Source organism: Ceratina calcarata, unplaced genomic scaffold, assembly GCF_001652005.2.
Source record: "Ceratina calcarata isolate Rehan_Ccalc_2016 unplaced genomic scaffold, ASM165200v1 scaffold48.2, whole genome shotgun sequence".
Lineage (NCBI taxonomy): Eukaryota > Metazoa > Arthropoda > Insecta > Hymenoptera > Apidae > Ceratina > Ceratina calcarata.
This window is the reverse complement of record NW_017172225.1, coordinates 3,087,842-3,098,732: the sequence shown is the minus strand read 5'-3', so window position 1 is coordinate 3,098,732 and position 10,891 is coordinate 3,087,842. Positions and strand designations below refer to the sequence as shown.

The 10,891-nt window shown below is 44.3% G+C and overlaps 3 protein-coding genes and 2 long non-coding RNA genes across 12 annotated transcripts in view; 4 read left to right on the top strand and 1 right to left on the bottom strand.

Annotated features, from left to right (window-relative positions):
• The first annotated feature begins 3 nt into the window (after nt 1-3).
• On the top strand, nt 4-422 carry LOC108627645 (uncharacterized). Its single transcript, XR_001916727.2, has 3 exons — nt 4-36; nt 116-168; nt 248-422. It is a non-coding gene; the product is annotated as an uncharacterized LOC108627645 (long non-coding RNA).
• Nucleotides 423-737: 315 nt separating this feature from the next.
• Nucleotides 738-2,300, top strand: bug (thioredoxin domain-containing protein bug). Of its 2 annotated transcripts, none has more exons than XM_018028974.2 (4): nt 738-913; nt 1,028-1,224; nt 1,330-1,559; nt 1,644-2,300. In XM_018028974.2, exons 1-4 carry the CDS (start codon nt 868-870, stop codon nt 1,996-1,998), a joined length of 828 nt encoding a protein of 275 aa, XP_017884463.1. In that variant the 5' UTR covers nt 738-867; the 3' UTR covers nt 1,999-2,300. The 2 variants fall into 2 exon arrangements, with proteins under 2 accessions (XP_017884463.1, XP_026671794.1); XM_026815993.1 differs by having other exon boundaries at nt 851-941.
• An 833-nt stretch (nt 2,301-3,133) lies between these two features.
• On the top strand, nt 3,134-8,615 carry LOC108627778 (zinc finger protein 595). 7 transcript variants are annotated; one of them, XM_026815979.1, is made up of 8 exons: nt 3,134-3,486; nt 3,806-3,961; nt 4,085-4,187; nt 4,292-4,671; nt 4,773-5,198; nt 5,341-5,695; nt 5,857-6,200; nt 6,323-8,615. In XM_026815979.1, exons 2-8 carry the CDS (start codon nt 3,821-3,823, stop codon nt 6,920-6,922), a joined length of 2,349 nt encoding a protein of 782 aa, XP_026671780.1. In that variant the 5' UTR covers nt 3,134-3,486; nt 3,806-3,820; the 3' UTR covers nt 6,923-8,615. The 7 variants fall into 7 exon arrangements, with proteins under 7 accessions (XP_026671780.1, XP_026671775.1, XP_026671776.1 ...); XM_026815974.1 differs by having other exon boundaries at nt 3,592-3,961; XM_026815975.1 differs by having other exon boundaries at nt 3,587-3,961.
• On the bottom strand, nt 8,351-10,177 carry LOC113464698 (uncharacterized). Its single transcript, XR_003389550.1, has 2 exons — nt 10,087-10,177; nt 8,351-9,987 (listed from the first exon to the last, which is right to left on the bottom strand). It is a non-coding gene; the product is annotated as an uncharacterized LOC113464698 (long non-coding RNA).
• Nucleotides 9,985-10,891, top strand: part of LOC108627779 (putative cytochrome P450 6a14) — a 4,542-nt gene continuing 3,635 nt past the window's right edge. Inside the window, exon 1 of the mRNA XM_018029228.2 lies at nt 9,985-10,802. Within this exon, the coding sequence (XP_017884717.1) occupies nt 10,452-10,802 (351 nt within the window). The 5' untranslated portion in view covers nt 9,985-10,451. The remainder of the gene's footprint in view (nt 10,803-10,891) is intronic.

The following is a 10,891-nucleotide window of genomic DNA, read 5'->3' as shown; positions in this document are numbered from 1 at the left end:
GTGCCGGAATGGAGGAAGAATAATGAATCAATACTTGTAAGTATGTCGATAATACAAGGTTTATTCTTTCATTACTTTACATGTACGATTCTGAGACCGTTTTCAATTTTTACAGATGCATATGCAGAGGATCCGGTGTCGGGAAAGAGGAATAATGAATGAACACCTGTAAGTATGTCGATAATACAATTTTTATTCCCTCACTGCTTTACACGTACAATTCTAAGACCAATTTCAATTCTTACAGGAGTATATGCGGAGGATCCAGCATAGGAAGGAGGAACAATGAATCATCACGCGCGCGATGCCTGAGTTGGTCGAAGTTAATGTACTACCGAAGGCGGAGGGGCTGATTCGCGATTGATTAAATTGTGTTTTGGTGTTTATAAGAGGACTGATTAAACTTTTATATTTTCACAAAGTACTGTTTTTATTTTTATTACCTTTTGTCTAGCCTTCTTTTTTTACCTTTGATGGAAGATAAAACGAATAAGCATGTTCAAAATCAGGCGGGACCGCACTGAGGGCACCACTTGTGGGCTCAAACAGAGCTGTTTTCCCCTTCCGCTTTTGGGAGCCGTTCCCCTCGACTATGCACCGTCCTTTAAGTCCATGTCTACGCTATGGGCGGAAAAATCCGCAAAATCTTACATCAAGACTTTTAGTTCCACTTTTCCTCACAGTACGCGCGGCGATCGAAATTCCGCAAATCTTACATCACTGCTTGCGCGGTCTATTCTTATATGTCTATGTTCCTACCGCATCCTATAATTCTATCACGGCCGTGATCCTACGGAATCCTACCTACCCAGAAACGGCAACGCACACATCACGCAGTCATTTTAGGTTACATGCGGCGGACGTAAAATGTTATTTTCTATAAAGAACTCGTGGCTGTTCGTCATAATTTTAGGTAAAAGCACGCGCGCGCGTGTGTATGTGTGCGTGTTTTCCTATTCCTATTCGTAAAGTTTCTCGTTCTTTCTCGATCTCTCACATTTATTTAGTTGTGTTTTAATAAGCGTAGTAGTCGGTGTCTTTGGGCAACAGGAATCGAACACGGAACGATCGGAATCGAAATTCACCGCCGATCCAGCATCAGGGGATGTAAAATACGAAGAGGAAAACAAAACGGTCGAGGCGAACATCACGGCAAATAATTCATCGAACTCGAACGTAACTGCGGTCAACTGTCTGACAGACAAAGTCTACGGACCGGTTGAAGTATGTGATGAGACTTGAAAGCCCGGCGTTTCAGGCGGTGGTTACGTCGTCTGTTCCACCTTGACGAGAATGACGTGTGTGTTGCACGAGCATAAATTATTTCAGATCGTGAATGCGACCAGATTGATGAAATTATTGATACTGGAACCCGGACCATCCAACAGAAGTAGAACTAATGACAGGGAAGGCAGATTGTTACCAGGAACCTGTGTGATAGTATTATTTTATGCCCGATGGAGTATATTCAGCAGTCAGGCTGCTCCCCACTTTAATGCATTGCCAAGATCGTTTCCACACATGAAAGCAGTCGCGATAAATGCGATCAAATACCAAAAGTAACTAAATCGAACAAAGAATCGATGCGATGGAATTATAACTGTTTTCGCTCGACGAATCGTCGTCTACTTTTCTGTTTTCAGTTTCAACGCACAATATGGAATCGTCGGTGTTCCTACGCTGATGCTTATTCACAATGGAAAACCAGTAGCAAAATTCAACGGCACAGTTTATACATTGGAGTTTTTTGCCCGGTTTATAACGCAATTTACCAATTTGCAACCGAATGGTTCGTTGTACGTTACGTCGTTAGATTTCGCTGGACCTGTTTCTAGCACGCCTTCCAATGAAACGGATTACTGTCTAGTCCTCTCGTGGATATTTATCGCGGCGTGTGCATTATACTTTACATCGCAGAGCAGGTGGTGGCAGCAGTTCGTTGAATTGATACAAAACACGTGGCGAGAGAGCAATGCCCAACACGAGCATGTCGATTGATCAACGAATGAACGACGAACATTCTGGTAGGTATGAGAAACTGTTCCGTTTCGCCGCGTCTAGATTCGGTACGAGGGAAACATGAATGATGACACGAGTGTAGTCAAGAGCAAAATGAATTGAATCTATGAAAGGAATATTTCCTTGCTGTTATTCTCATCGTTATGCTCCGCTTCGCTATATTATAAGACTACTATTAATTTGCGTGTGTGAATGAACGAAGTAAGTAGGCGATTATTAAGTTAGGAAAACAGTGTAAATATACTTCGATATAAATGAATAAACTATTATTTAAGAAAAAATGGGGAATACTTGTTACCCACCACCACTACCCCATGTTTCTTCTCCATCCTTACTTGAGTTAGTTAGTTACTTATGAATCATCAATCTCCAAACAGTGGTCGTACGTCAATGTGCGTGATACCCACCTTTGGCTATATACCTATACGTGACTAAAGAGCGGCAATTTTAGCCACTAAATTTAAATTTTACATAGTATATGCTTACATGTAACTGCTTTGCACGTGTTTACACGTTAGTTTTCAAAAACTTTGGGTACCGAGCATGGTGGCGCTACCTTTGACTATATATACATGTATGTATATATGTACTATGTATGTATAGTCAAAGGGCGCTACCATGGCACTCTTTTCGTAAAACGATGATGCGGTTTAATCGCACGAGCGGAACGCGAAACACGATATTGCAGAGATGTGATCAAGGAAATGATTTATACCTTTATACTGCTGCTGCTGTTGCTGCAGTTACAGGAAGTTTCGTAATTGCGCGGAGGTCGGTCAGACGGAAATGAACGCAGCGCGCACCTTTTATCAAATGAACATCTAATCCGCTTTCAACTGATGAACTCAATCGTGGTTTCGACAAGCGTGCACATTCACTGCTGGTGACGGACGGTGTTGAAACGGTGTAGAAAAGTGCTCCTCGAAAGGCGCGAGAGACGGGGCGACGAAGAGGAAAACGTTTAATGCACGGTGATAATTCACACCGCTACCGCGAGAAAATTCAGATTAGGTGATATGTAATTGTATGTCCGAGCGCCGTCGCGTCTGCGTCTGTATCTATATCAGAATTCAAAAGCAGCTTGAATTTGACTTCAATAGTTGTCGTCGCCGCCGCGTCGTATCGAGAGCGACCGAGAGCGAGGATGTAATGGCCGACTTCGCGATTCACTTATCACTTCCCTAACTTCATGATTGTTGTGTGCGGCATTTGTTTGCGCTGAAGTTCGTCTCTAATGAGTTTCGTTATCGTTGTTACTACTGTTGTTTCCCATATGTACAAAAATTTCGGTGCTATCTAGTTTTGTTCAACGTAATGCGACGACGACGACGACGACGATAATCGACGAGTAAACATTCCGTGGGAAACGGTCGACTCGCGGTGGAGGAGACAACATGACATTGTTCCGTACCCGTAGTACCCGGACACGTTCACGCGATTTTACTGATTTTTCTGATTGATCGTCAGGTTAGATTCTTTTCTAACGGAAACCGGCTTCTGTTATTTCTTTTTGTTTTTAACTAAACCTAAGACAGGAATAGGCGAACTTAAGAAAACGTTTGGTTAGAGTAGGGTGATAACGAAAAAGAAGGGCAAGGGCAGAAAGGGTCGGTCGGGCTAAGGTCACTCGCGTGAGAATCCGCGGAATAACGAGACAGAGATCGTAATGGGATCGTTGAACCTCGTTTGTCCCATGTGCTGTGGTGAAACTTTTAACAATCCACAGTCGTTAAAGTACCATTTGTTGAGCATGACGGACAACCTATACTGTCCTGGTTGTTCGCAGCGATCTGACTCGGTAATGGCACTCATTCAACATTTGGATCAATGCGGACAGAGTATGGACGCTGACCAGGCATCTCCTGAAGTCAAAGACGAGCACTCTGGTCAACAAGAAGAGGCTCAACAGCAGGAGTCCGAAACCGAAACAGAGGTCTTAATGGTTAGCATCGACGGTAGATCGACGAACTGTTTTCATTGTTCAGAGACCACGTGTGACACACGTGAGCAGATGCAGCTGTCCGGCTGCTGCTGATAACTACCTGTTTGGTCGTTTTTATTTTAGGACACGAATGTCGAAGGCATAGATCAAAGTTTCTTGGCAACGGTAAACGACAGTGGAATTATGATAGTAGGCGGACCTCAAACCATACAAGTCGATGAAAACGGTACGGTGTACGGTAGTAATAGAATTCATTTCGATCAATTAACGCGTTCGTAATTCTGTTTCGCGTTTGACCATTGTTATCTGGATCTGGAAATTATCGATCAGGCGACATTAAAGTTGTGGAAAAGATGATGATGGATACCGAAGAGACGCCTCAGGTACAGCGGAATTCGTTGCAGTTCAAGATGGAAAAAGTTCCTAACATCGTCACCGCCGCCGCTACTAATAAAGAGGAAAAGAAATCTTTCGGCACTAAAACGAATCGACTGGTAACGATTTCGACCGAATCAGATGTGATGGATGACAAAGAAGACAGAAATACAGATGTAATTACTATTTTACCCGATGGATCCGAGCTGCTCAATGCTGCTGCTGCTGCTGCTGCTGCTGACAGTGCTGGTACTCTCATAAACATGGATCATATAAATGATGTAGGAGAATTAGACGAGGATGGATTGTTACGCGTTAAACAAGAACTGTGCGAGGTACGACGAGAGCAATCAACGTTATGTGGAGTCTATTTGTAAAAACACATGTGGTTGATCGATGACCAAATAAACTGCAACGCGCAATGCTTTTGTTACAGATAGAACCAGAAGCAGTTTATAGTTGTACCAGCTGCGACATAAGTTTTAACTCGGTCGTTGAACATATAAAGCAGTTTCACGATGGGCAAGAAGTATTACTCGAGATAGCCGATCAGTTGGACGATATACCCACGACGGCGATTCCTGCCGCCGCCGCCGCCGCGATTACAAATGCATCGATGTCCTCGGAATCGGCGAGCGCGGCGGCGGCGGCGGCGGCGGCGGTAAATAGTAGTAGACAAAGACAGAGTATGAATACCCTTCGTACAGAGGAATGCGTGGACAGCGAAGGAAGATTATACACGAGAAAGGTAGTACAAATAGAAAGATTCTGGGATAGAGCACCGACGGCGCAAACGTCGCTTCAATCGGCGGCCAAATCACCGATGATCGAAAAGTTTTTTTCTAACGCCGAAGGAGTCAAAGTAAGTGTTGTTTCGCACCAATCTTCATAAGTAATAACGACAACAACAACAACAACGAAATCTTGTAGTAAAACATTGTTGCTATTAAACCTATGTATCGACGAAAGTGCGGAAACTTACACACGTATACACACACACACAGGTACGCGAAAAAAGATTGGCCACTGCACCGATGAGGATGTACAGATGTAATCAATGCCTTCAACAATTCTCCAAGTTGGGGAACTTTCGGGTGCACGCGTGTCTTCACGGTAACAATCGTTGCCATAGCTGCGATCAGACTTTCGCGACACCGAAGGCGTTGCAGCTGCACGCGAAGGTGCACGAGGGCGAGCCGGACCCGAGTCAGAAAACGTTCATCTGCGAGACCTGTGGCACGGAGTTTTGTTCACATAAGAGTTTGCGGTTGCACTCTCGGATGCATGCTCCGGTCAGGGCGCGACACGTCGATGCCCCCGAAGGAACGCCCAACGCGACTTTCACGTGTCCCGAGTGTGGTAATCCATAAACAATTTTCAATTCTAAACTCCAAATTTCCTTATTAGCTTGCTGCAGCTGCTGCATGTTGCGAATTTTGTTGTTCGAATTACGTTCCGGCAGAAACGGAAGTCCGTCCGATAGAATTTACTTCATTCCGTCCTCTCTCTTCTGCTCTCAGGTAAGACGTTAGCGGAATCTTACAAAGAAGCGCACATGGCGCTGCACTCCGGCGACTCCGTGACCTGTACGGTGTGCAATAGAAAATTCGATTCAGCCGATAGCTTAGCGATGCACGCTGCTGTGCACACGGAATTAAGTCAGCCGCCGCCGCATTCACCGACACCGCCTTCTACAGAGACCGCCGCCGCCGCAGCCGCCGCATCGGCCAATTCTACCCAGGAATCCGCCACGGAGAATCAAAAGCCGTATCAGTGCCAGCACTGCGGTCGACGTTTCACGAGACCTCACGAGAAAGTTAAACACGAACGTATACACACCGGGGAAAAACCGCACGCGTGCGAAGTAAGCATGCTTGCGATGCAATTTATCCGGAGGAATAAAGCATTCCACCATCGTCACCGCCACCACCACTGAATTCTTAGCAATGCGGATGATCTAAAACGATATTTCCTTTCCAACGACAGGTCTGCGGCAAGACGTTCCGCGTTTCCTACTGTCTGACGCTGCACATGAGGACTCACACCGGCGTCAGACCGTACGGATGCCAGCACTGTGGCAAGCGGTTTAAGGCATCGTCAGTGTACAATCATCATTTGCTCACACACGGCGAGGAACGCGCTTACACGTGTCCGTATTGCCCGAAGACGTTCAAAACGCGGGTCCAATTGGCCGGCCACAAGAACAGTCACACGAAGCCGTTTCGGTGTACCGAGTGTTCTCGACCGTTCGCTTCTCTGTATGCTGCGCGGGCTCACATACAGACACACAAGAAGGACAATAACTTGAAGTTCAGCTGTTACATCTGTGGCGCGTCGTATGGCAGGGCGTTCGCGTTGAAAGATCACCTGAAGCAACACGGCCAAGACGTTTTGGCGCCGCCGGAACCATCCGCCGCCGCCGCCGCTGCCAGGGAAGAAGAGATCCATGAACCGGAGGAGCAGGAGGACTTCTTGTTGGCCGAGGAGGAAGTCGAGGACGACGAGCTCATTATTCCGTCGCCATTACCCGTTACCGCCGCCGCCGCTGTCATCGCACAGTCGTCCGAAGCGGACGACACGGAATGAGAGACATGAAATAAGCTAGTCAAATAAAGTTCGTTACAAGTTCGAATGAGTTCGGTGCAAAACGGTTGGTCGACTTCGTTGATTGAGCGATTAATTTTACTTCGAAGCGAACCTGTTAGCTACTACAACTACTCACGTCAAATCGGAAGAATCCTGAAAGAAATACATCATGGTAAATTTGTTTGAGGAAATCGTTCGAGCTCTATAAGTCTTGCCTATTATATACTGTACTTCGCCCGATGGATGACTGAACTACATTACTTATTTATTACGGACGGATATAATCATATTTATTTATTCCACGCGAATTCAAGTATAATAATTTTGCATGAAAATGAAACCTCGATAAATAATACATACCCCGGTAAATAATACATACATAGTTATACAGAAATAACTATACCAACTACTGTTTCGATGAGCACAGGCAGTTTGAATATTTTCACTGTCATCCTTTGTTATTTTCATCTGAAAGTAATAATTATTATTCGACAATTCTTGCGTATGAAATCATTTTTCATAATAAATGGAAGCAATGGAGTCGACTCGGTGTTCGCACCGAACCCTACACAATTGTACTTCGAATATCGCGTTCAATACGCAGCGGATAAGACATGATTCTACATTATTTTAATTACAGTTATTGTTCGAAAAACTAAGTGCTGCTCGTTAGTCGATTTTTATTCGTGCGTCGTGTTTTAGGTTTTTGCGTTGAACGGGCAAACGTTGCTCATAAGTGTCACACACAATTTGCAGTTACCGTATAGTGAGACGTATTAAAAAAACAATAACGAATTTTTACGCTGGCAAATAATTTTGTTGATACCTTTGAGCGTCTGTATAATGGCATGGGAAATGGAAGCACGACGATATTGATCGTCTCGAGTTCGACGCGCTACGAGCCGCTGCTGCTGACTACGAACACGGATAGTATTTGTAAATGTAAATAATGAATGATTAATTTGAGAGAATAAATATTCTCGTACGTATCACCACAAGTGGGATGGAGGACGTTAAACACCAGAGACTAGCGATTCATACGTACGCATAGTTTTGTCGTGTCTGCTGCTGCTGCTGATACATACTGTGAAGATGAAAGAAAGTTGCACGATGTTATATTTAATTTATGAATTCCATTCTTGTTTCGACGATTGACGAGTTACGTATTTGGTGTTTTACGATCGAGTTGCGACTTCAACAATTGGTTCGTACCACCCCCACCCACCTTCTCGATTGTTTATATGAAATTGGAAAAACGTATAATAAAGAAAGAGTTTATACACGAAGAAAATTTAGTCTGTTTTAACTGAAACAGGAAACCGCTTTCAGCAGACACACATTTGTACCTGTTAAAATTAATTTAAGTTCTGTGTGTTGAACTGTTTGTAATAAAACATGGATGCATTGGCGATGATCAAACGCGTTTAGTAATCGCAATTACATTTTATTTCTTCAAATTTCTTTTTTCTCGATTTTATCACGAACCATTATATTCGAGGCAGCAGAATCGTTACGAATGTAAATTTTATACATTTCATACTCTTCGAAAAGGAGAAAGAGGCGGACGACGGAGAATAAAATGGTTCCGTCGAGTACAAATCGCACAAATAATCGGATCGAATGTAGTACATACGTATATGTACATAGACACAGAATCGTCGTATAGAGCGCGTCAATAAATTATTTTTATTTACCTGTGCCAAATTTATGTAATTGTAAATAGTAATTAGATATTAAATAATCTATATGCGCATGTATTATCTCTACTACAGTTATCAAAGATCCCGAGAAAGAATGTTTGGATCGAGAGAGAGAGAGAAAGACAGAGAGAGAGGTACAGAGAGACAGGCCAAGTAGCGCGGCAGTAAAAGTAAAATCTATTTTCATTTGCACTGCGATCGCCAACACGCTCGGGAACAAGACGCGTAAAATCATGTCATGTATGCGTACAACGTAGCGATACGTTCGGGAATATATATCTTATCGCGTGACATCACCGCGTCGAACGTGAAATTAATGTTCCCTTCACGTTTCTTCTATCTATAACCAGAATTCCTACAACTTCGGTCTTCGGGCAAAGTATAATTGGATTAAAATCGATCGTCATCGATCGTTGCGATGAGATTCAGATCATAAAACGCATCGAATCGAAGAATTAACGTTGAACTCAGCTCAAAGTCAAAGGTGGGGCATTAAGAAACGGAGGGAGTCCGATTAAAGATAAATAATAAGCGGCCGCAACACGAGTTTGGGTGCGGCGGGTACAAATTCGAAACCACGGAGTGGAGGAGCGAGAGCGAGCCCGAGATCTCCATAAATTCGTGGTGAGGTGTGCGTTCATGATTTCTAGTCAGTGGGAGGTGGTCAGCCTTTCGTCGGCTAGAACACGAGAGTTGTCTTGTGTTTCGTTCTCTCTCCTTCCTCTGCCTGGTTTTCTTCGCTTCACTCTCTCTTCTTCCTCCGTCCCCTATTTTCACATAGTCGCGCGTCGCGCGGCCTGCTCCAAATCGCCGCGTTCATACCATTCCGTGCGCTGTACTACTCCGATAAATGCCTCTCGTTTACGCTTCCAAGTGACTTCGCTCTTAAGGAAGGAGTACTGTGTGACGATACGTAATGGTACCTGCTAGTACAGTGTTTTTAAAGAACCGAGCTTCGGAAAGTGTCGTCGCGTTTAAAAATTCCATAGACCATGAACAGTGATTTCATTTTCAATGAACATAGTACAAATTAGATCAACTACGTGATATTTGGTAAATCTTAGGCATTGTGGTTAATCAAATTTGCAGGATGGTCGATCTAATATAGTTCACGAGTTACTCTGTGTGTGTGTGTGTGTGTATGTGAAGGAAATGATTAAGTCCGCCACGTTCGACGCGTTCGATTGTTGAAATCAGTGACCCGATAATCTCACGTGCGCTTAACTCGTAACATCGTCAGCGTAGAAATACTGGCTAGCAGCGGCGATTGTTTCACGTTGACGTTTCACCAACAGGGCCGTGATCATCGGCATCTGGCAAACCAGTGCAGATGGTAGCGAATTCGTGCCCATCAAACTTCCACTTCTATAAAAAGTTCCAGGGATCGTTGATAATTCTGTTCCCCGCGCGCGGCTTGAAGCAAATTCTTTGTACTGTGTGTGACAACAATTAATAATTACGCACCAGTTGACCTCGCCGGATGCATAACAGTGAACCGCAATATCCGGCGAACTTCGATCCCCCGCCAAAGTCTCTGTGATGCATTATGCACGGCCATGTAGCACCGAGCAAAAAGAATTTAGCGCCTCCGGTTTGTGATAATAAATTTGAAGAAGAAAAGAGAGGGAATCTGTTGTATCGTACGTTCAATGTTTGAGAGAAGATATAAAAGCGATTCTTCGATGACCATATATATACACACTTGTCGACGAACAGCATTTTGTGTCAGTGATTTTTACAATATACGCAGTTCCATATAAAAGTCGCAAATTTGCGCAACTAGTGCGACGACGAACTGTGCAACTGGTGGCAGTGGCGAGTGGTTTAAAATGTGGATCGTCACGTGGAGAGGGTTCTTGGAACAGTTCTTCCTTTTAGGACTGTTCCTAGGACTTTTATACTGTTTCCTCACGTCGACTTTCGACTTTTGGGAGAGACGCGGTGCGCCGTTTCGAAAGCCCACCGTATTGTTCGGTAACTTCGCCCCCATGTTGTTATTCCGAAAATCCTTACCCGATGGTATCAAAGAAATGTACGAATGGTTCAAAGAGGAGAGGTATTTCGGAGCCTTCCGCGTCCGATCGCCTGTACTGATCCTAAGGGACCCTGACCTCGTCAAAAATGTTTGCGTGAAGAACTTTGCGTGCTTCTCGAATCGTGGGATACCTGTGAACTCGCAGGTAAGCGCATGAAAACGCATGTTGACGGTTTCGGGAGACGTTTGCCCGCTTGTCCACGCGCGCACGGTAATGCATAGAAATCTAACGTC

Bases quoted from the DNA above. Each gene is read 5' to 3' on its own strand.
- bug (XM_018028974.2), top strand. From the start codon at position 868: ATGTTATTTTCTATAAAGAACTCGTGGCTGTTCGTCATAATTTTAG. The intron at 914-1,027 runs GTAAAAGCACGC...TAATAAGCGTAG, and splicing joins GCTGTTCGTCATAATTTTAG to TAGTCGGTGTCTTTGGGCAA. The intron at 1,560-1,643 runs GTAACTAAATCG...TTCTGTTTTCAG, and splicing joins AATGCGATCAAATACCAAAA to TTTCAACGCACAATATGGAA.
- LOC108627778 (XM_026815974.1), top strand. From the start codon at position 3,686: ATGGGATCGTTGAACCTCGTTTGTCCCATGTGCTGTGGTGAAACTTTT. The intron at 4,188-4,291 runs GTACGGTGTACG...ATTATCGATCAG, and splicing joins CATACAAGTCGATGAAAACG to GCGACATTAAAGTTGTGGAA. The intron at 5,696-5,856 runs GTAATCCATAAA...TTCTGCTCTCAG, and splicing joins TTTCACGTGTCCCGAGTGTG to GTAAGACGTTAGCGGAATCT.